Source organism: Aegilops tauschii, chromosome 2, assembly GCF_002575655.3.
Source record: "Aegilops tauschii subsp. strangulata cultivar AL8/78 chromosome 2, Aet v6.0, whole genome shotgun sequence".
NCBI classification, from domain to species: Eukaryota; Viridiplantae; Streptophyta; class Magnoliopsida; order Poales; family Poaceae; genus Aegilops; species Aegilops tauschii.
Window position 1 is genome coordinate 652504814 of NC_053036.3, and position 20249 is coordinate 652525062.

Below are 20249 nucleotides of genomic sequence, written 5' to 3' on the forward strand. Positions count from 1 at the left end.
GGGGACATGGCAAGTAACACCGTCCTTTAATCGTCCATTCATCATAGCATATCGCTTTAACCACGTGCCATGCGTACGCGCTGCAATAATCACGTGATAAATACAGCAAGAAAGGAATGTGGACAAGAAAGCCGATCTCGCTGTTCTTCCTCTATATATATGCTCATGCATACAAAGAACTAATTCAGAGGCACAAATTAGTGTGTGTAGCTATCAAGGTAGGTAAGCGAGGTAGCTAGTACTCCACTTGGTTGCAGGATGTCGTCTTGGGCGGTGGACATGGAGAAGAAGCTCGACGATGTTGAGCAACCGGCTAAGGTGGAGAGATGGTTGAAGCACTGCATTTTCCGTGTCCCATTGCGCTTCAAGATGGCCATTGGAGGGTATGGAGAGATGCTTTGGTGGTGTTAATCGCTTTGACCTACATTTTTGTGTCATTAATTTTGTTCTTGTTTTCAGTTTTTCTTTCTTTCTACAACTTGTGTGTGTACTTCCTTTGTTATTTTTCTTGACTAGTTCTTGATATAGTCGTTGTTGCAGAGGCCGTGTATAATAAATGTCTTGTTGATATCAATACATTGTCCTTTATTAAATAAGTAATGCAAATAGCAGGGTGAGCTGTATATACAAGCCGCAGACGGTGTCTCTTGGCCCATTCCACCATGGCGACAAGGACCTGAAACCCATGGAGGAGCACAAGCTGAGGGCCGTCCGTCACCTCCTTCATCGGGCCAACTGCAAGACAACCCTTGCTGAGCTCATCGCCGCTGTGGACGAGGTGGTCGATGAGCTGCAGGACGCCTACATGGACCTGGGCGAAGAGTGGCAGGGCAAGGAGAACAGGGGCAAGTTCCTAGAAATGATGATCACGGACGGCTGCTTCCTGCTAGAGGTGATGAGGACAGTTGCGGCCGTAGAGGAGAAGGGATCCATTCTCATGGCCATGGACTACATGCACGGGGACCCCGTCTTCAGCAAGCATGGAATTCAGCACATGAAGCCATTCGTCCAACGTGACATGCTCATGGTCGAGAACCAACTCCCACTGATGTTGCTCGAGAAGATCGTTGCAGCGGAGGAAGGCAAAGCACCGGTACGTTACTGACTGCCACTTGATATCAATATGTTATCTTTCCTCCAAAAAGATAAACACGACAATAAATGGGTGTACATGCATGTAGAGCACGGCTTCGATAAATTTCATGGTGCTTAAGTTCCTGGAAAGCGAAGATGTCCCGGAAGGGATCAACCTAGGACTCCACCCGCTTGACATCTATAGGACGAGCCTGCTCAATGCAGGGATGAAGACAAAGGGCGACAAACAAGGGCAACGCCACCCCCAAGGTTCGGGTTTTGAGAAGAATGATATGCATTAGAAGTCTTTTTCCTGATAATGTAGTTATACTATACTATTTTCCCCACTCATGAAGCTTACAACACAAAATCTGATAACTTAGGCCTCCTCAAGATTAAAAGTTGGATGTGTTCATGCTTCAAGGCCCACCAACAGAATATTCATAGAGACAGGGGCGTGGAGACAGAGATGGGGGCACCGCGTCTTCCCCGTACAAATAATCCGCAGAGAGTGGTGCCACGGTCGGCGTGGAAGTTGTCTGAGGCAGGCATTCGGTTCGTGCCCAGCAGCACGCGCTGTCTTGACGACATTGACCTGGATAGCTGGACGCTCTACATGCCCAAGTTACTTATAGACGACTCGACTGCCTACAAGTTCCACAACATGATGGTGTTCGAGGCGATGCACGTGGGCACCAGAAATGACGTGACGGCGTACGTGTTGTTCGTAAAGGACCTCATGGATTCCGCCGACGACGTGCGCCTGCTGGTGAAGAAGATGATCCTGGAGAATGACCTTGCCGACGACAACGCTGCTGTGGTGAGGCTCTTCAACGACCTCACCAGGGATGTGTACAAGAACCGGAGGAGTCAGTTGTGCCGCGTGCGTGATGACCTGGAGCACCATTACATCAATCACCGTGCGTGTGTCAACATGTACGAGTGGTGGGCACACCTTAGGAGCAATTACTTCAGGAGTCCCTGGACGGTCCTTGCCCTTCTCACCGCCGTCCTGTTCCTCATCGGAGACATCGTGCAGTCCGTGTATGCAGTCAAAGGCTATGACCCTAAGGATCATGGCAAGGCGAAACCCAAAATGAATTAATCCGAAAATGATTCTCTTTCTCATTTTTATTTTATCCCTTTTCCTTTTGACGAGAGAAATGCTTTTGTCTTGTCACACTGTTTCCCAACAAAATATATCGATGCACACTGTTATGATGTTTTTAGGATGTGTTTTCTGTCCAAGAAAATGTTTTTAGGCTGTGTGTCTTTTTACTCTATTTTTATGTTTACAGTAGTATTTATTTTTGCCATTGGGCACGGTTTCTACGGGCGAGTGCTGCGGGAGCGGTGGGCGCCGGACAGGCGGCGGCGGTCGCGCCCGGACCCGACGAAATCTGGATCCATTCCGTCGCCAGCAGCAAAAAGGCTGGATTTTTCTTCCCCCTTTCCGTCGCCGCGCTTCCCTCCCTCCCCGATTCCTCGCCGATTCTTCCTCCTCCTCGTGGCCGAAATCAATCCTCTTTCCTTTCGCCCGATTATCTTCTTCGCCTGCCTGCCTGGATCCACTCAATCATTCATTCGCCACGCCCCAGTCCAGATCTTTCTCCTCTTCTCTCTCTCTGTCTCTGGAATCTGGATTGCTGGATGCGATAAGGAGCCGGCCAATGGCGCTCGGGCACACGCGCCTCGACGTCCGGCGGCATCAGCAGCAGCACGCCTCCTCCTCATCCTGCTGCTCCGCCCCCGGCGTCGCCGCCTTCGTCGGGCTCTGCCTGGTTGCCGTCTGGATGGCCTCCTCCGCGCTCGTCACCCCAGCCGACTTCTCCCCGTTCCAGGCCCCCTTGTGGCGCCGCGCCGCCGCTCCGGCCGAGGCGAACGCGCCCCCCGCCGCCGTCAGAGAAGAAGAGACCGCCGCCGACGACCAGGAGCCTCCTGTGGCAGACCGGCAGCAGGCGGGTTCCACGGAGAAAGCAAAGGGGGCCGATGAACAACAGAGCGCGGCAGAGAAGCCGGAGGAGAAGCCCGATGAGAAACCAAAGGTAAAGAAGGTGGAGGCCGAGGTGTTCCCCGACGCCAAGGACGCCGAGCTCCTCAACCAGACGGCGGCGGAGCCGGGCTCGTGGCGCACCCAGGCCGCGGAGTCCAACAAGGAGACCAATGAGCGAACCAACCCGTCTTCGACTGTCCCGGCGGCGAGCCACAGCTGGAAGCTCTGCGACGTCGACGCCGGAGCCGACTACATCCCCTGCCTCGACAACGTGGAGGCCATCAGGAAGCTCCGGAGCGACAAGCACTACGAGCACCGGGAGCGGCATTGCCCCGAGGAGGCCCCGACCTGCCTCGTCCCGCTGCCGTCGGGCTACCGGAGCCCGATAAGGTGGCCGGAGAGCAGAGACCAGGTTCTTGTTGTCCACTGAATTTTATCTGCTTTGGTGCCTGAATTCAGTTATCTTCAGACATGGTTTGTTTACCTGACTGACGACAGAGGTTTTTTTGGGTTCAGATATGGTACAGCAATGTTCCTCATACAAAGCTGGTGGAGTACAAGGGGCACCAGAACTGGGTGAATGTCTCCGGGGAGCATCTGGTCTTTCCCGGAGGCGGAACTCAGTTCAAGCGTGGTGCTCTGCATTACATAGATTTCATTCAGGAGGTAACACTCAGACATGCTACCATTCGTTAGAATATCACTTGCAAGTTGATAAGTTCAGAGCCTTTGCGTTACAAAAATATTATTGCAACAATTTAGACACAATAAGTTACTCTAGACGTGCTATGGTCAGATAATGCGAATGATTTGTTCAGTAGGTGTCATGCACAAATTTCTGTAGAATTAAATTAGCCTCCATAACTATGGTTGCCGTATGCTGTTGAACAGAATAGGATTATTCTTTCCTTGTGAAAAAAGGATAATGCTCTGGATTTAGGAATTCAATTTAATGTAGTTAAAACCTAAAACTGAGGTTCTCTGTTTGACATGTCTGATGCTACTACACAGGCAAAGAAAGATGTGGCATGGGGAAAACGGACCCGTGTAGTTTTAGACGTTGGCTGCGGAGTTGCTAGCTTTGGAGGATATCTATTTGACAGAGATGTGCTTACGATGTCGTTTGCACCTAAAGATGAGCATGAAGCTCAGGTGCAGTTTGCCCTCGAGAGAGGAATCCCTGCTATATCAGCGGTTATGGGTACCAAAAGGCTCCCATTTCCTGGCGGGGTCTTTGATGCCGTTCATTGCGCACGCTGTAGGGTACCATGGCATATTGAAGGTGCTTTCTTTTACAACAAGAAGTTTCTTGTACAATGTCGTTCTCTGTTGCTGTTGTCTGAAATTATCAGTGTTGTCTGGCAGGCGGTAAGCTCTTGCTAGAACTGAATAGACTGTTACGGCCTGGTGGTTACTTTGTGTGGTCTGCTACTCCTGTATACCAGAAACTGCCGGAAGATGTCGAGATATGGGAAGGTAAATTAACTGATGATTACCGTTGAATTATTTTGCACTGTGGACATACCATTGTCGCCCAGAAACTCTATGTCAACTCCTGATGTAATGAAATGTTGAATCCTTATCTAATGTCAAATTTTTTTTGCACATTGTCAGCAATGTCTGTTCTAACAAGGTCAATGTGCTGGAATCTGGTCAATAAAGTAAAGGATAGGGTAAATCGAGTGGGAGCAGCGATTTTCCAAAAACCAATGGACAATCGATGCTATGATAGAAGATCTGCTGCAAACCCTCCACTGTGTGGAGAGTCTGATAATCCTGATGCTGCCTGGTAAGTGTTCTCATTTTCAACAGCCTATATCTTTGATGCTGATGACCAAACCGTGTACCTAATTTTAAGTTCATGTATTCTCTTATTACCCTTCAGGAATGTTTCATTGCAGTCTTGTATGCATAGATTGCCCAGAGACCCCACCATGCGTGGTTTACGCTGGCCAGAGGAATGGCCATTGAGGGTGGAAAGACCACCTTACTGGCTGAAAAGCTCTGAGACTGGAGTATATGGAAAGCCTGCTCCTGAAGATTTTCAAGCGGACTATGAGCACTGGAAGCGGGTGATAAGCAATTCGTATATGGAAGGCCTGGGTATTGATTGGTCTTCTGTCAGAAACGTTATGGACATGAAAGCTGTATACGGAGGGTAAGAACGGATCACATCATTGCTCCTTTTTAGCATCGAAAAGAATGAAAATGGTGCCACCCAGTCTGTCCTCTCCTTCCATGCCAATCTATGTTACCAGTGTTTATGTCAACTGTTCTTCACAAGCCCAGAAGCAGAAAATTTCATCATACTGCACTACATAGCATTAATACGTGTCATCCGCTTCCTGTTTTAGGTTTGCAGCAGCTTTACGAAATATGAAGGTGTGGGTCATGAATGTAGTTCCAATTGATTCGCCCGACACACTCCCAATCATATACGAGCGCGGGCTGTTTGGACTCTACCATGACTGGTGTGAGTCGTTTAGCACCTACCCGAGAAGCTACGATCTTGTCCACGCGAACCATCTCTTCTCCAAGATTAAGAAGAGGTAATGGTCTTTTCACTAGAGAAAACCGACATGGCATGAAAACCACCATACTGATCAAATGCTGTTTAACCTGCTGAATTTATGCATGAAAAACATGTCGTTGTTATGCATGTGGATACAACAAGAGTTGAAGTTTGACTCAAGTGCTGAATGATGTTGCTGTAGGTGTCAACTGTTGGGTGTGATTGTGGAGGTGGACCGGATAGTGAGGCCGGAAGGAAGGTTGATTGTCAGGGACGATATGGAGACGATACGCGAGGTGGAGTCGATTGTCAAGTCGCTGCACTGGGAGGTCCGGCTGTCGTACTCCCAGGAGAATGAAGGCCTTCTGTTTGTGCAGAAGACCATGTGGCGACCAAATACTTCTTCGAGTTGATCGAAGCTAAAAAAGGGGGGTCTGGATGAACCATGCATCCATTGGTATAGACATTGTGTTTGTGTAGAGGGATGAGTGTAGCATAGCATATTGAGATGATATTGTTACTGCTGATTTTGTTCTTATGTTAGCAAAGCGGGCAAGGCCAATGAATGTGATGTATGTATGTAATGCATGATTGTTGTTCATGTTGTTACGGGTGAGTAGGCTCTGCAAAGATTGAGCCTAACATACATAGCTGATAATAAGATGCACAAATTCGTCGATGAGATGTGTGTATTTATATTTTGTTTTGTTGAAAATGTTCACTTATTTTACAAAGATGAGATATTTTTTGTTTTTCAATCTCAAGCAGTGCAGGATTTTGATCATTATATTTACTTGTAGTAGGCCTTAGAAAATATTATATATATGCATTAAAGTTATTGCAATACAAGTATGATAGCATTATTCTTGCACAACCAATCCACATATTAGTGTTCTAAAAGTTTTAAAACGATTTAGACCATGAAAAAAAAAGAGCTTCATTAATGGTATGAAGCTTGACATAAGCCCCAGAAAATATGTGGTGCCCCATTCATCGCATACTCCCATGGTTGCATATTTTAAAACTTCGATCTATTTTTTTCAAAAATCTGGAACTTTTTTGGATGTTCACAAGACAGTCTACTTGAGATGGAAATTGTCCTTTTATTCTGAATTTGTCCTTTTTATTTACTCTAGATTACTAAGAAGTGCCAATATAAAATTTGTGATCCTAAATGTGATGTCAAACCATGTAACTATCATTATTGTTGCCCTTAGAGCGATCAACCTAAAACAAGGGGTTATCATGTACATAGAGCATCTCTAGTTGATCCCTTAAAAACCTTTATAAGAGTACATTTGAGAGATAGCCTTAAACCATTAGAGGAGGAATTTTTTAAGGAGTTATCCCCAAAAGCCAGCCCAGCTCTCTCAGTTTTACTCCTTCGACGCCACTTCTCGGGATAATTTGGGCCGCTCTCCCTCCCGCCCAAGTTGCCACCACTTCCTGCCCGAGCCGCCCAATCTCGCCGCTGTAGCCCCCGAGTCCAACCATAATGGAACCGAAAGGCTCCTCTGCTACCCCGCCTGCCGCATCGCCCCACCTCTCCCCGCCTGCCGGAACCATCGACTTCTAAGAACAATTAATTTATGCCCATTTGAATATTCATGCAACATATGTTCTCTTAGTAGCAACATCAACCTCATATCCCTTGGCGATGAATTTGCCCTCTATAATTTTGCCGGGACTTCTTATTCCCCAGAAGAATCATATCAGCTAGTAAGCATGAAACTGAGTGGATACGACATGGTACCACATGATAATCCATAAGCAAGTGCATTATCTGAGTTGTTGTGACTATTTGTAAATAAGTGAGTGGCTAGCTACCAATTTACCTCGTCCAATTATCAGAGCCTGCCAATCCTTGCAACTTTTGAGAGTACCAAATATTGACATGTCAAAATATTGGCTATGCATCTTTTTTACTTTCCAACCAAGCATGCCCTAAGTGCATTAACCATATAGGGTTTTACGGTTTAACCAGATAGTTGTGACTATATTGAAACTTCATCTTCTTATGGTTCTTTCTTACTCCCATGATTCTTAAGACAAAGGCATATGATCAGTGTCATGTCCCTTTGAATTTCACATGTTTGAAAAACTAGAGTCATGTGCATCAACGAGTGTTTGAGATTACAAGACAAACAAATGAACTGGAACAAGATATTTGCAATCCGGTCCTTAGGGAAAATTCCTAAATAAATGTTCGCTGGGAGGAGTTTGCATTTGCGAACATTCTAGGTGGCAAGTTTAGTTGTATGGGGTTGACAATTTCTTCAGAAACACATGACATTTTTTTAGAAGAAGAGAATTTTTGCGGCAAAAAAAAAAGATTTGCAGTTTCTTACCAACTAAACTTGCAAAAAAAAACATTCGCTTACCATCCCTCTCCCAGCTGACGTTTGCCAGATAACATTACCCCAAAAAATAACAATTTTATTATGAATCAAATGTGTACATAGGGAAACTTTTCCAAGGAACGAAATCAGCCTACAATCTGATGATTTCCCTTCGAGGGACTACTCATCTGTTGAGTGAAAAACGTTTCAATCTTTAAAAAAAAGCTGAGGGAGGGACCCCTCGCTCCACCTCCCAGGTCGCTCTCCTCGGGCGACTCTGGAGGCCGCCGCCGCCACCTACCCTCCGCCCCTCTCCACCACTCCCTTCCCTCGCCGTCGCCGGAGGAGGCCGCGGGGCGAAGCCTAGCGGCGGACGGCGGCGGCGAGGTACCTCCCACCTCGACCACCCCCCACCTGCTCCTTCAAGATCCAAACCGAAAGCTCCGCCGACATGGCCATGGCGGGCGCCCCGAGCCGGTCTCTCCCTCCCTCTCCCGTGCCGGATCTGGCATGCCAGCCTCCGGATCCACCCTCCTCCTACTCGGTGGGGCTGTCCGTGGCCGGATTCGGACCCGACGCCCTCCCGCTTGGCTGCCTCGGCTCCGGCTGGCTCCCTGGCTGGCTCTCGTCCCTCTCCACCGTTGGCATCGACCACCTCCGCCTCCCCATGCTGCACTGCGAGTTGGCTCCGGCAGCGCCCGAGACTGGTGGTTTTCCCCTCCGCGTTCGCGCCCTGCCGTGTTGGCTGCCATGGCAGGGTCCGATCTAGATGTCTTTGCCCCTGCGCCCCGTCCAGTGCTCTGCCACGGGCCTCCTCCCTCGTCCTCCACCGTCGCCCGTTCTGTTGTCGTTGTGCTCCTCCGCGCGCTCGCCAAATGAAGGTGGCGTCATGGCTCCTGAATCTTGGGAGCCCTCCACCTCCCAGATTCCCCGGTGGGTTTGTCGCCGTCTCGTGGCTTCACCTGTAGGGGGCGTCGCACCAGTGGTCCTCTCTGGTGCCCTCGGCATCAAGGGTGCCTGCCGGCGTCGCTGGCGGTGGGATTCGCCTGGATCTGGGGCCGTCCATCCCAGCGCTGCCCGGCGCTATTGGTGGTTGCCATGCGTCGCGTCGTGAGGAGGATGTGACCGGGGTTTGGGAGAAATCCGTGGTCGGCCAGCTGCTGCTAGCCGAGACAGCCGCGACGCTCCCCGTTGTTCCCATCTTGATGGCGTTGTCTTCATCCCCCGGTCTTGTGATGTTTTGGGTGTGCTTTGTGGAGTTCTATGCTTGGTGATGCCTTTCGACTACACCGGTGGCACAAAGGTGTCGTGGCGTCGTCTCGGCCCGGTGTGACCGTTCGAATGTACCCCATGATACATGTGGTGTCGCGGCGTTGTGCAGTCTTGGGTTGCCTGGTGCTTTTCGATTGCGTCGACGGTGCAGTGTCGTGGTTTAGTCTCGGCTCGTCGCTGCAGCTCGAGCGACCGTGGTGCCCCTTGTTGTGATGTTTTGGGCATGCTCTGTGGTGTTCTATGCTTGGTGATGCCCTTCGACTACGTCAGTGCCACACAGGTGCCGTGGTGTCATCTTGGCCCGGCGTGACCGTTCGAATGTACCCCATGACACAGGTGGTGTCACGGCGTTGTGCAGTCTTGGTTGCCCGGTGTTTTCGATTGCGTCGACGGTGCAGTGTCATGGTTTAGTCTTGGCTCGCCGCTGCAGTTCGAGCACCTGTAGTGCCCCTTGTTGTGTTGTGTCCCCCCTCCCCAGGTGTTGTTTTTGCTTTATTTCTTCCTCTTGTGCCCCTTGTACTTCTGGTTCATTTGAACCCTATCTTGTATTAGGCTGCAAAGCCTATAGGCAACAAATGAATACGATTCAGGTGGGGAGGATTATTTCTCCCCCCCAGGTTGAAAATTCAAAAAAAAAAAGATTTCCCTTCGAATCAAAGGAGCTCGAAATATGAGTCGAAATCATCCAAAAAACATGTGAATCCTACGAATTTAATTTGAATCAACGGTTCAGATAAGTGACGGATAAACAGACAGACAGTTGCCCTGCCTGGAAACGAAAGAATTGTTTTCTGAGATAAGTCGTCCGCCCCAATCCACCATCGTCCGGCGATGCGGCTGGCGGCGGCGGCGGGGGTCCTCCGCCCCACGGCCGCTCTCCTCTTCCACTCCCGGTCCCGGCCGCACCGCCTCCTCCCCTCCCCGCGCCGCTCCTCCCTCCCCTTCGCCCGCCGGCGCCGCCACTCCTCCTCCTCCTCCACCGCCACGGCCCTCGACGACCCCCCTCCTCCGTCGGCGCCCGGTCCGCCCTCCCCTGCTCCACCGGCGCCCAGGGGAGAGGGCGGGGAAACCAAGGCCGCCCGGCGCCGGCGCGCGCGCGAGTCCCCGGAGGGCATGCTCAGGCACCGGCTCGACATGTGCTCCCGCGACGCGGACCTCGCCACGGCGCTGGAGCTCTACGCGGCCGCGGTCGACCCGGCCACCGCCGTCCCGCTCGCCCTCCACCACTACAACTGCCTGCTCTACCTCTGCTCCAACGCGGCGGCCGAGGACGCCGACGCCGCGCGCCGCGGCTTCGAGATCTTCGCCGCCATGGAGGCGCAGGGCGTGGAGCCCAACGAGGCCACGCTCACCAGCCTCGCCCGCCTCGCCGCCGCCGTCCGGGACCCGGCCATGGCCTTCTCCGTCGTCCGCCGCATGGCCGCCGCCGGCATCCCGCCGCGCCTCCGCTCCTACGGCCCGGCCCTCTTCGCCTACTGCGACGCCCGCGACGCCGTCGGGGCCGCCGAGGTCGAGGCCCACATGGACGCCGGAGGGGTCGTGCCGGAGGAGACCGAGCTCGCCGCGCTGCTCCGGGTCAATGCCGACACCGGGAGGGCCGACCAGGTGTACAGGGTGCTGCACAGGACGCGCACGCTCGTCAGGCAGGTGTGCGAGGCCACCGCCCAGGTGGTCGAGGCCTGGTTCCGGTCGGACGCCGCGGCGGAGGCCGGGGTGGAGAAGTGGGACGCCAGGAAGGTCAGGGAAGGCGTGGTGAAGGGCGGCGGCGGCTGGCATGGCCAGGGCTGGCTCGGCAAGGGGCAATGGGACGTCGGGCAGAGCGAGATGGACAAGAACGGCAAATGCCAGCGCTGCGGCGAGAAGCTCGTGTGCATAGACATTGATCCTTCCGAGACAGAGACCTTTGCCAAGTCCCTTGCCGAACTCGCGTGCAAGCGCGAGGTCAGGGACGATTTCATACGGTTTCAGGTACAATGCTTGGTTCATTCTCTCACCCCCAAATAGTTACATGTTGATTCTATAATGCTTACACACAATGTTGCTTTCTTTACCACAACACCCTACTACTGTATTACCAACAATTTTAACGTAGTACGAGTATACATATATAGTTGTTTCCATATACTCCATGTATGGATTTTGGTAAGGATTCGGAGGCCCCATCGGCCCATCTTCTCAGTTGTCATGGTGGCTGATAAGAATTTTGGAATGGTTAGAACACATTTTATAATGTGCGGTGCTATAATTTTTTATAGGAATGCACACATTTTGTGTGTGGCTTGCGACCTTTTAGCAGATTTCAATTTCGGGTACTGTGAGAAACTTAACCTAGACGCACAATGTAACACCCATCTGTACCAAGTTATGTCTTTTGGCTGTTATTTTGGTAGTATTAACCAGCGTAGTAAAGAACTCGTCTGGCCTGATTGGAGCTTCTCCAGTAAACAAACCATTTTTGTTATGAAAACTGTCCAACAAGCCACACCAAGTTTAAGCTTATTTGGACCATATGATATGAGAGCTTATTGAGTTATTGCCTCCAAATTAAGTTGCTTGTTTAAACTTGACTTCAATGTATGGGCTCATAACTGAAGGTGAACCACACATAATAAGAGTTGTAATGGGAAGCTACTATTGCCAGTCGTTGTCATTACTCCATAAAACTTGATGCAGCTTGTCAGCATCAAATGTTTGATCATGGACGGAAGCGCTTCTGCCAACATGTTATTTGTTCGCACTTCACCTCTTGGTTTAAGTTTTTACCCATAGTAACCAAAATCCTTTTGGGTTGAGTTACTTGGCAAGTTTATTTCTGATGACAAAGATTGTTTTACGACCGTTTGTTTTGTTCTTTTTTTGTGATTTATTTAATTAACTGCTTATATTCTGCACCGGAAGCTTCTCTGTCTAATTGATAACCTGGTCTCTCCAGGACTGGCTCCGTCGAAATGGACCATTCGATGCTGTTATTGATGCTGCTAATGTCGGCCTTTACAACAGTAAAGCTTTCAGTTTTTCTCAGGTAAAAGGAATGCTGTCCGGCAGGCAAAATCCTAGTATGATACAATTGTTCTTGACATGCAGGCAGAGAAACACGGCTAACGCTCCTGCTATGAACTATGATTTTTGTTGTAGGTGAACTCTGTTGTAAATGGCATACAGAGAGTAACCAAGTCAAAGAAATTGCCACTGATCGTTTTGCATAGGAGCCGGGTAAATTGTGGCCCTGCAAAAGCACCACAGAATCAGAAGCTCATAGAGAGTTGGCGGAATGCTGGAGCACTATATTCTACTCCTCCTGGTTCCAATGATGATTGGTGAGCCCATGTTTCCTGCTTAACATATGCATTATTGTCTGCATCCCTTACTTCAGCTAGCTGGGAGTAGTAGGCTCTAATGAAGCAACCGTTGTGCTCTTTACTGTTTCATAAATTTCAATAGATAATCGTGAGAAATTTGAGGCAGAGATTTGGGATATGACTGCTCCCCCAATTGATGAATTTATTTTTCTAGCCCTGAGTTGTGCTTTAGCTTTTTCACCTTTACAAATAATCTCTCCCCTTTTCTGCTGCAGGTATTGGCTGTATGCAGCAGTTAGTTGCCGTTCATTGCTTGTTACGAACGACGAGATGCGGGACCACTTGTTTCAACTTCTCGGCACTAGTTTCTTCCCCAGATGGAAAGAAAAGCACCAGGTTTGTTTTCTTACTGCAGAACCCAACACATCTTAAGCCCTGGTTCAGTGTCAATGCATCAGTCGTGGATGCACTGAATTATCTCTTTGAGAATTTTGATCTAAAGAACCCCGGCAAACTCTATGCAGGTCAGGCTAACATACTCGGGCCGCGGTCCTACTTTCCACTTGCCGCCTCCTTATTCAATTGTCATTCAGGTGATTAATCTAACTCCGAGTCAGGCGCATTGCCCTGCGTCAGCATCAGCAGTTCATGAATGCATGCTGAAACAAATGGAGTTATCGTCCTTGGATGCAGGAATCCGAAGCCGGGAGCTGGCACGTGCCGACGACGACCGGAGACGACATCGAGAGCCCGCGGCAGTGGGTCTGTGCCACCAGGAAAACTTCGGAGGGACCACCTTCTCCACCGCCCCAAGCTCGCGCCACCAGCAAAACTTCAGAGAGACCGCCTTCTCCACCGCCCCAAGCTCGCGCCTCCAGCAAAACTTCCGAGAGACCGCCTTCTCCGCCGCCCCAAGCTCGTGCCACTAGCAAAACTTTGGAAAGATCGCCTTCTCCGCCGCCCCAAGCTCGCGCCACCAGCAAAACTTCGGAGAGACCGCCTTCTCCGCCACCCCAAGCTCGCCCCACCAGGAAAACTTCTGAGAGACCGTCTTCTCCACCACCCCAAGCTCGCGCCACCAGGAGAACTTCAGAGAGACCTTCTTCTCCGCCGTCCCAAGTTCCGGCCACCAGGAAAACTTCAGAGAGACCGTCTTCTTCGCTGCCCCAAGCTTCCACCACCAGCAAAACTTCCGAGGGATCGTCTTCACCACCGCCCCAAGCGAGGTTAAGTGATCTGGGTTGGTAGCCTTTGCTAGAACTCATGTTATGGGGGTGCATGAGCATATAGCAGAAGTAGAAAAATAGCACCCAGATTTGGGCCTATTTATTTTAGATTTAAGAAGAAACAGAGCCACTAGTGCACCCTATAGCTTAGCAGCTCTTGATTGAGGCTGAGGTTATGCAGCAAGTAAAGTTGAGCTGGCCACCAACATCTTACATCTGTGAAGTTACTCCACAGTTCACATGGCCCATGAAAATGAAAATTTTGTTTGCTGTAGCAAGGTAATTGCTGAATGTGGATGATTTTTTTTACCCTGTAAACTCATTGTACTCCTACAAGAATTTGGTATCATCATGGTGTAATTGACTGCTTGAGCCACTGGTAATTTGGCAGTAGAAACAACTGTTTTTTACAGTCATTTTTAGATGATTGTTTTTTTTAGCAGCATTTTTAGATGATTGTTAGATGCCCTTAATGTAGCTGGTTTGAGAAAACTGGGTGTGGTGGTGTTCCCTTGGTGTCAGTGAGGGAATTGGGTGTTGCGTTATCCATGCATGTGCAAGGCAGCGAATGGGAGCGCGCCACGTGTGATCCCTTGGCGTGGAGCCCGCCGCTGCGTCGTCCACAGCCATGGAAAAATACTAGGGGCAAGCGGCAGCCATGGATTGCTGCCCACCCAATCCACCTCTCTCTCTCTCTCGTGCAGCTCAGGCAGCAGCCACGTACATCCCTCTCTCTCACTTCTTGTGCCAAGCACGCGGCACCACCAGCCACCGGAGGAGGAGGAGGAGGAGAAGGAGTTTGGGCGGGCGGCCGGTCGGAGCAGCAGCGGGAGGAGGCGGCTGCAGGATGCCACGGCGAGCAGGGGCTTGTTGTTGATGCGAGATTCCCAATGGCGTCGCGCAGCGCCGCGCTCTGCTTCTCCGCCGCCGTCACCAGCACCACGGCCACCGGCGGCGGCGGCGGCAGGGGCAGGAGCCGGAGGCGCTTCTTGGTCGTCTGCTGCGACGGCGGCCGGAGATCCGACCTGCTCTCTTCCTCCCTCGTAAGCTCAACTAGCTTGCTTCTTCTTCCTTTCTTCTTCTCCCTTAGCTCACACCTGACAATCGGAGCGGCACCTTTTTCTGCTCTGTCCAGGCGGCCAAGGTGCTGGGCGCGCCGACGACCTTCGACGCGGCGAAGCTGACGGTGCAGTACGCCGGCGCCGGTGAGGCGTTCCCGAGGGCCTACACGCTGAGCCACTGCGACTTCACCGCGAACCTGACGCTGGCGGTGTCGGAGACCATCACGAGCGAGCAGCTGCGGCGGTGGGGGTGGCGGCGCGACGACGTCTTCGCCGAGTGGAAGGAGATGACCTGCACCGGCGGGCCGGGCGGAGGGGAGATGACGCTGCACCTGCACTGCCACGTCAGCGGGCCGAACCCGCTGCAGGAGCTGGCCGCCGGGTTCCGCTACTACGTCTTCTCCAAGGAGCTGCCGCTGGTGCTCAAGGCCGTGGTGCACGGTGACGCCGCCCTCTTCGCCGCCCGGCCCGAGCTCATGGACGCCAGGGTGTGGGTGCACTTCCACTCCTCCTCCCGCAAGTACAACCGCATCGAGTGCTGGGGCGCCCTCCGCGAGGCCACCAAGGTAGTGCTTCTTCTTCCTCCTCTTCTGTCATGGTTTGCATGCATCTACTAATTGTGAATTTGTGATGATCAATATATTGAGCAATTCTGATGTGGTTGGGGGTTTATATGAATGGATTGCAGAGGAGTCTGCTGGACGGGGGGCTCGTCGACGAGCTCCAGAGCGAGATCACCGAGAGACGAAGGACATGGAACATATTCAACACCCTCGTCTCGTTTCTGCTATGATCGGGTCTCCGATCCGGGTATATATGCATGTACATTGAGAAAGATTTGAGAGATAGGGCGCGAAAGAGAGAAAGAAAGAATCATGCTTTCATTTCATTCTTTTGCTCTGTCTGGTCATTCTTTGCATTGCCTTGGCAAGAGAGGAGGAACTCTAGACACCATTCTTCAGTTCTTGAGATGTACATTACCAACCAAAGTGGTGCATTCGTTCACCTTGTTAAGCAAGCATTTCACCCCCTGTTTATCTAATGTTTACGACATTTGCTGATTTGATTTTGATTATTGTTCTTCAGTACCGTCGTCTGTTTTCTAGTATCTTTACTCACCAGTCTTGCTGCACATTTCTCAAGATATATACCTCCGATCCAATTGAGTTTCAGGACTGGATAAGCACAGCATGTGTCTTAATCCTCTATGTTAAGCTAGCTGCTGGCTTTCTTTGATTAGTATGGACATACTGTTTCAAGGTTTGTTGGTGGCAAATTTACAGTCAGGTTAGATTGTTGCGTATGGGCATGGCTCAGACTGTTATGACCGGCCGGACCTACGGCCGTAGGAGGCCCACCGGGCAAGTTTAGCCCGCAAGTTATCTTAGTTTTTATTTCACATCGTGGTTATATATACAAGTTGTAAAACTATTTTGAGATTTAAGCAATAAGACTATTCCTATTGCCCGGCTCCCAGAGGAGCCGGAAACCCTAAACCCTAGCCGCCTTTTTCCTTCGCCGCCGGCCGCCGCGCTCCAGCCCTCGCCCACCTTCCTCGTTTCCCTACAGCCTACGTCCGAGACTGGGAAGAACCCTAGCTCCTAACACCTTGGTATCAGCTAGCTTGGTTTCGAGCATGTCCTCACCACCACCAACCTCGTCGCTACCCCTCACCACCACCGCCGCCGTGACATCGCCGATCACCATGGCCCCGCTGACCCTGCCCTCGGCGCCGATGGATTCTTCCTCCGGCGCGTCGACCGGCCAGTCGCCGCCCCCCGCCACGGCTCCGCTGCCATCACCGTCCACCATGCCGACCCTCTACTCCCAAGAGGCCATGGCCGATGTCCTCAATGACCCGGTCGTCGCGGTCCAGGGAATCCGACTCTACCTGGCCAGCCCGTACGGGCCGCCACCGCCGCCCGTTCCCTCCGGACCGCCGGCCCTGCCTTGGTACTCGGTCCCCGGGGCAATCACCGGGGGCTACCCGGCGCTCCAGCCACTGGCCGCGCCAGCGCCCTCCTGGCCACAGTGGCCCGCGCTAGCGCTCGCGGCGCCACCCGCGCCGTCCGCGCACGCCTCACCCCCACAGTGGTCGTCCTGGCCCGCGCCGGCCCCAGCCGCGTCATTCGCACCGGCTGCGTCGGTCCAGATTCCACCGCCGCTGCCCAGCCCCGGCCTGGTGCAGTCCACACCGGGCGGTCTCCCGATCCAGCAGGTCTGGTTCCCACCGTCACCATCTCCGATCCCGGGCTGGCTCACCGGGACGTCGCCACCGCCAGTTTATACGGAGGCCGGGGACCCGTCGGTGCCCATGCGGCAGTCCGGGGCCTCGTCGGGCCCCACGGGGGCCTACGCCGGCCTCCCCACCATGGACCGGGCACCGTCATCAGCTCTCTGCATCGCCGAGCCGGTGGGCCCTGGCGCGACGACCCAGACGCCGCCCCGGTTCGCCAAGATCGACTTCGCCACATATGATGGCTCGGACAACCCGCTCAACTGGCTCAACCAGTGTGACCAGTTTTTCCGTGGGCAGCGCACGCCCGCGTCGGAGCGCACTTGGCTGGCTTCCTACCACCTCCGCGGTGCAGCCCAGACATGGTACTACGCCCTCGAGCAGGACGAGGGCGGCATGCCTCCGTGGGAGCGTTTCCGTGAGCTGTGCCTCCTTCGTTTCGGGCCGCCGACGCACGGGAGCCGCCTGGCCGAGTTGGGACGCCTACTCTTCACCTCCACGGTGCAGGATTTCGCCGACCGTTTCCAGGCTCTCGCGTGCCACGCGCTGGGCGTGACGGCCCTACAACGGGCTGAACTCTTCGTCGGCGGCCTTCCCGACCACATCCGCGTGGACGTCGAACTGAAGGGGCCCCAAGATCTTCAGACGGCCATGTACTATGCTCGGGCATTCGAGCAGCGCGCCCAGGCCTTGACGCGGACACCCGCGTCTCGTGGGGGCCGGCTCCCTCCCCGACCACCCCCGACAGCACCCGCACCTTCGGCCGCATCACCGGCGGCCACCCTGGCCGCGACGCGCCCTTTCCGGCGCCTTTCTCAGGCGGAGCAGCTCGAGCGCCGACGCTTGGGGCTTTGCTTTAACTGTGATGCGCCCTACGCCCCGAGCCATGTCTGCCCACGCCTCTTCTACTTGGAGACGACCGACGAGACCGAGGATGACACACTCGATGATGGACTCGGCAACCCAGCCGCCGCGGAGCCCGCGCCTGCACCCGCGCATGCTCCGGCGACGACCCTCGTCGTCTCGCTTCATGCATTGGCCGGCATCCGTGATGAACGGACGATGCTTTTACCGGTCACGATCCAGGGCGAGCGTCTGGTGGCCCTCGTGGACACAGGTTCCACGTATAACTTCCGGCCTGAGGCCACCATGCGGCGCCTCGCGCTACAGCCGACAGGCGGAGAGCAGCTGCGGGTCACCGTCGCTAATGGCGACTGCCTCCGCTGCCATGGGCTCGCCCGGGACGTGCCCATCACTATCGGCGACGAGCACTTCACCATCACCTGCGCCGGCATTGACTTGGGCTGCTTCGAGTTCATCCTCGGCGTCGACTTCTTGCGGAATCTCGGTCCCATCCTTTGGGACTTCGACGCCCTGACGATGACCTTCTGGCGTCTCGGCCGCCGCGTCCGGTGGGAGGGTGCTACCTCTTGAGCATTGCGTTGGATTTCCCCGAAGAGGAGAGGATGATGCAGCAAAGTAGCGTAAGTATTTCCCTCAGTTTTTGAGAACCAAGGTATCAATCCAGTAGGAGGCTACACGCAAGTCCCTCGTACCTACACAAAAACAATAGCTCCTCGCAACCAACGCGATTAGGGGTTGTCAATCCCTTCACGGTCACTTACGAGAGTGAGATCTGATAGAGATGATAGATAATATTTTTGGTATTTTTGATATAGAGATGCAAAGTAAAAAGTAAAAGACAAAGTAAAAGCACAATAATAATAAAGTGATGGAGATTGATATGATGAGAATAGACCCGGGGGCCATAGATTTCACTAGTGGCTTCTCTCAAGAGCATAAGTATTCTACAGTGGGTGAACAAATTACTGTTGAGCAATTGACAGAATTGAGGATAGTTATGAGAATATCTAGGTATGATCATGTATATAGGCATCATGTCCGAAACAAGTAGACCGACTCCTGCCTGCATCTACTACTATTACTCCACTCATCGACCGCTATCCAGCATGCATCTAGAGTATTAAGTTAAAAACAGAGTAACGCCTTAAGCAAGATGACATGATGTAGAGGGATAGTTTCATGCAATATGATAAAAACCCCATCTTGTTATCCTCGATGGCAACAATACAATACGTGCCTTGCTGCCCCTTCTGTCACTGGGAAAGGACACCGCAAGATTGAACCCAAAGCTAAGCACTTCACCCATGGCAAGAAAAACCAATCTAGTAGGCCAAACCAAACTGATAATTCGAAGAGACTTGCAAAGATAACCAATCATACATAAAAGAATTCAGGGAAGATTCAAATATTATTCATAGATAGACTTGATCATAAACCCACAATTCATCGGTCTCAACAAACACACCGCAAAAAGAAGATTACATCGAATAGATCTCCACAAGAGAGGGGGAGAACATTGTATTGAGATCCAAAAAGAGAGAAGAAGCATCTAGCTAATAACTATGGACCCGAAGGTCTGAGGTAAACTACTCACACTTCATCGGAGAGGCTATGATGATGTAGAAGCCCTCCGTGATGACGGCCCTCTCCGGCGGAGCTCCGGAACAGGCCCAAGATGGGATCTCGTGGATACAGAAAGTTGCGGCGGTGGAATTAGGTTTTTGGCTCCGTATCTGATTGTTTGGGGGTACGTAGGTATATATAGGAGGAAGGAGTACGTCGGTGGAGCAACAGGGGGCCCACGAGGCAGGGGGGCGCGCCCTAGGGGGGGCCCACCCTCGTGACCGCCTCTTTTGTTCCTTGGAGTAGGGTCCAAGTCTCCTGGATCACGTTCGGTGAGAAAATCACGTTCCCGAAGGTTTTATTCCGTTTGGACTCCGTTTGATATTCTCTTTCTCCGAAACACTGAAATAGGCAAAAAACAACAATTCTGGGCTGGGCCTCAATAATATAAAAGTGGAAAATAAAGCACAATATAGTCCAAAACACTAGATAATATAGCATGGAGCAATCAAAAATTATAGATACGTTGGAGACTTATCAGAGAGCATTGGAGGCACCCTGGCGACGCCCCCGCTCCAGCTGGCCGCGACCATCACCGAGGCCGAGCACCCGCTGTTGGACAGCCTCCTGCAGCAACACCATGATCTCTTTGAGGAGCCGCAGGGCCTTCCACCGGCCCGGGTCTACGACCACCGTATTCACCTCCTGCCAGGCTCGGCACCGGTGGCAGTACGGCCCTACCGGTATCCTCAGCTGCAGAAGGACGAGTTGGAGTGGCAGTGTGCACTCATGCTTGCCACGGGCATTATC

At 52.3% G+C, this 20249-nt stretch overlaps 4 protein-coding genes across 4 annotated transcripts; all 4 read left to right on the top strand.

Moving 5' to 3' along the window:
* The first annotated feature begins 98 nt into the window (after positions 1–98).
* On the top strand, positions 99–2305 carry LOC109750566 (UPF0481 protein At3g47200-like). Its single transcript, XM_045233516.2, has 4 exons — positions 99–383; positions 613–1093; positions 1182–1344; positions 1458–2305. The coding sequence occupies exons 1-4, from the start codon at positions 259–261 to the stop codon at positions 2177–2179; spliced, it is 1491 nt and encodes a 496-aa protein (XP_045089451.1). The 5' UTR covers positions 99–258; the 3' UTR covers positions 2180–2305.
* An 89-nt stretch (positions 2306–2394) lies between these two features.
* LOC109750546 (probable methyltransferase PMT26) lies at positions 2395–6258 on the top strand. Its single transcript, XM_020309506.4, has 8 exons — positions 2395–3479; positions 3584–3733; positions 4079–4349; positions 4433–4543; positions 4682–4856; positions 4953–5225; positions 5422–5616; positions 5782–6258. The coding sequence occupies exons 1-8, from the start codon at positions 2745–2747 to the stop codon at positions 5990–5992; spliced, it is 2121 nt and encodes a 706-aa protein (XP_020165095.1). The 5' UTR covers positions 2395–2744; the 3' UTR covers positions 5993–6258.
* Positions 6259–9923: 3665 nt separating this feature from the next.
* LOC109750542 (proteinaceous RNase P 1, chloroplastic/mitochondrial) lies at positions 9924–14131 on the top strand. Its single transcript, XM_020309503.4, has 6 exons — positions 9924–11158; positions 12123–12212; positions 12326–12507; positions 12765–12885; positions 13014–13082; positions 13183–14131. The coding sequence occupies exons 1-6, from the start codon at positions 10022–10024 to the stop codon at positions 13735–13737; spliced, it is 2154 nt and encodes a 717-aa protein (XP_020165092.1). The 5' UTR covers positions 9924–10021; the 3' UTR covers positions 13738–14131.
* A 117-nt stretch (positions 14132–14248) lies between these two features.
* LOC109750543 (protein STAY-GREEN LIKE, chloroplastic) lies at positions 14249–15861 on the top strand. The gene is made up of 3 exons (XM_020309504.3): positions 14249–14758; positions 14851–15342; positions 15465–15861. Exons 1-3 carry the CDS (start codon positions 14264–14266, stop codon positions 15567–15569), a joined length of 1092 nt encoding a protein of 363 aa, XP_020165093.1. The 5' UTR covers positions 14249–14263; the 3' UTR covers positions 15570–15861.
* Positions 15862–20249: the final 4388 nt, after the last annotated feature.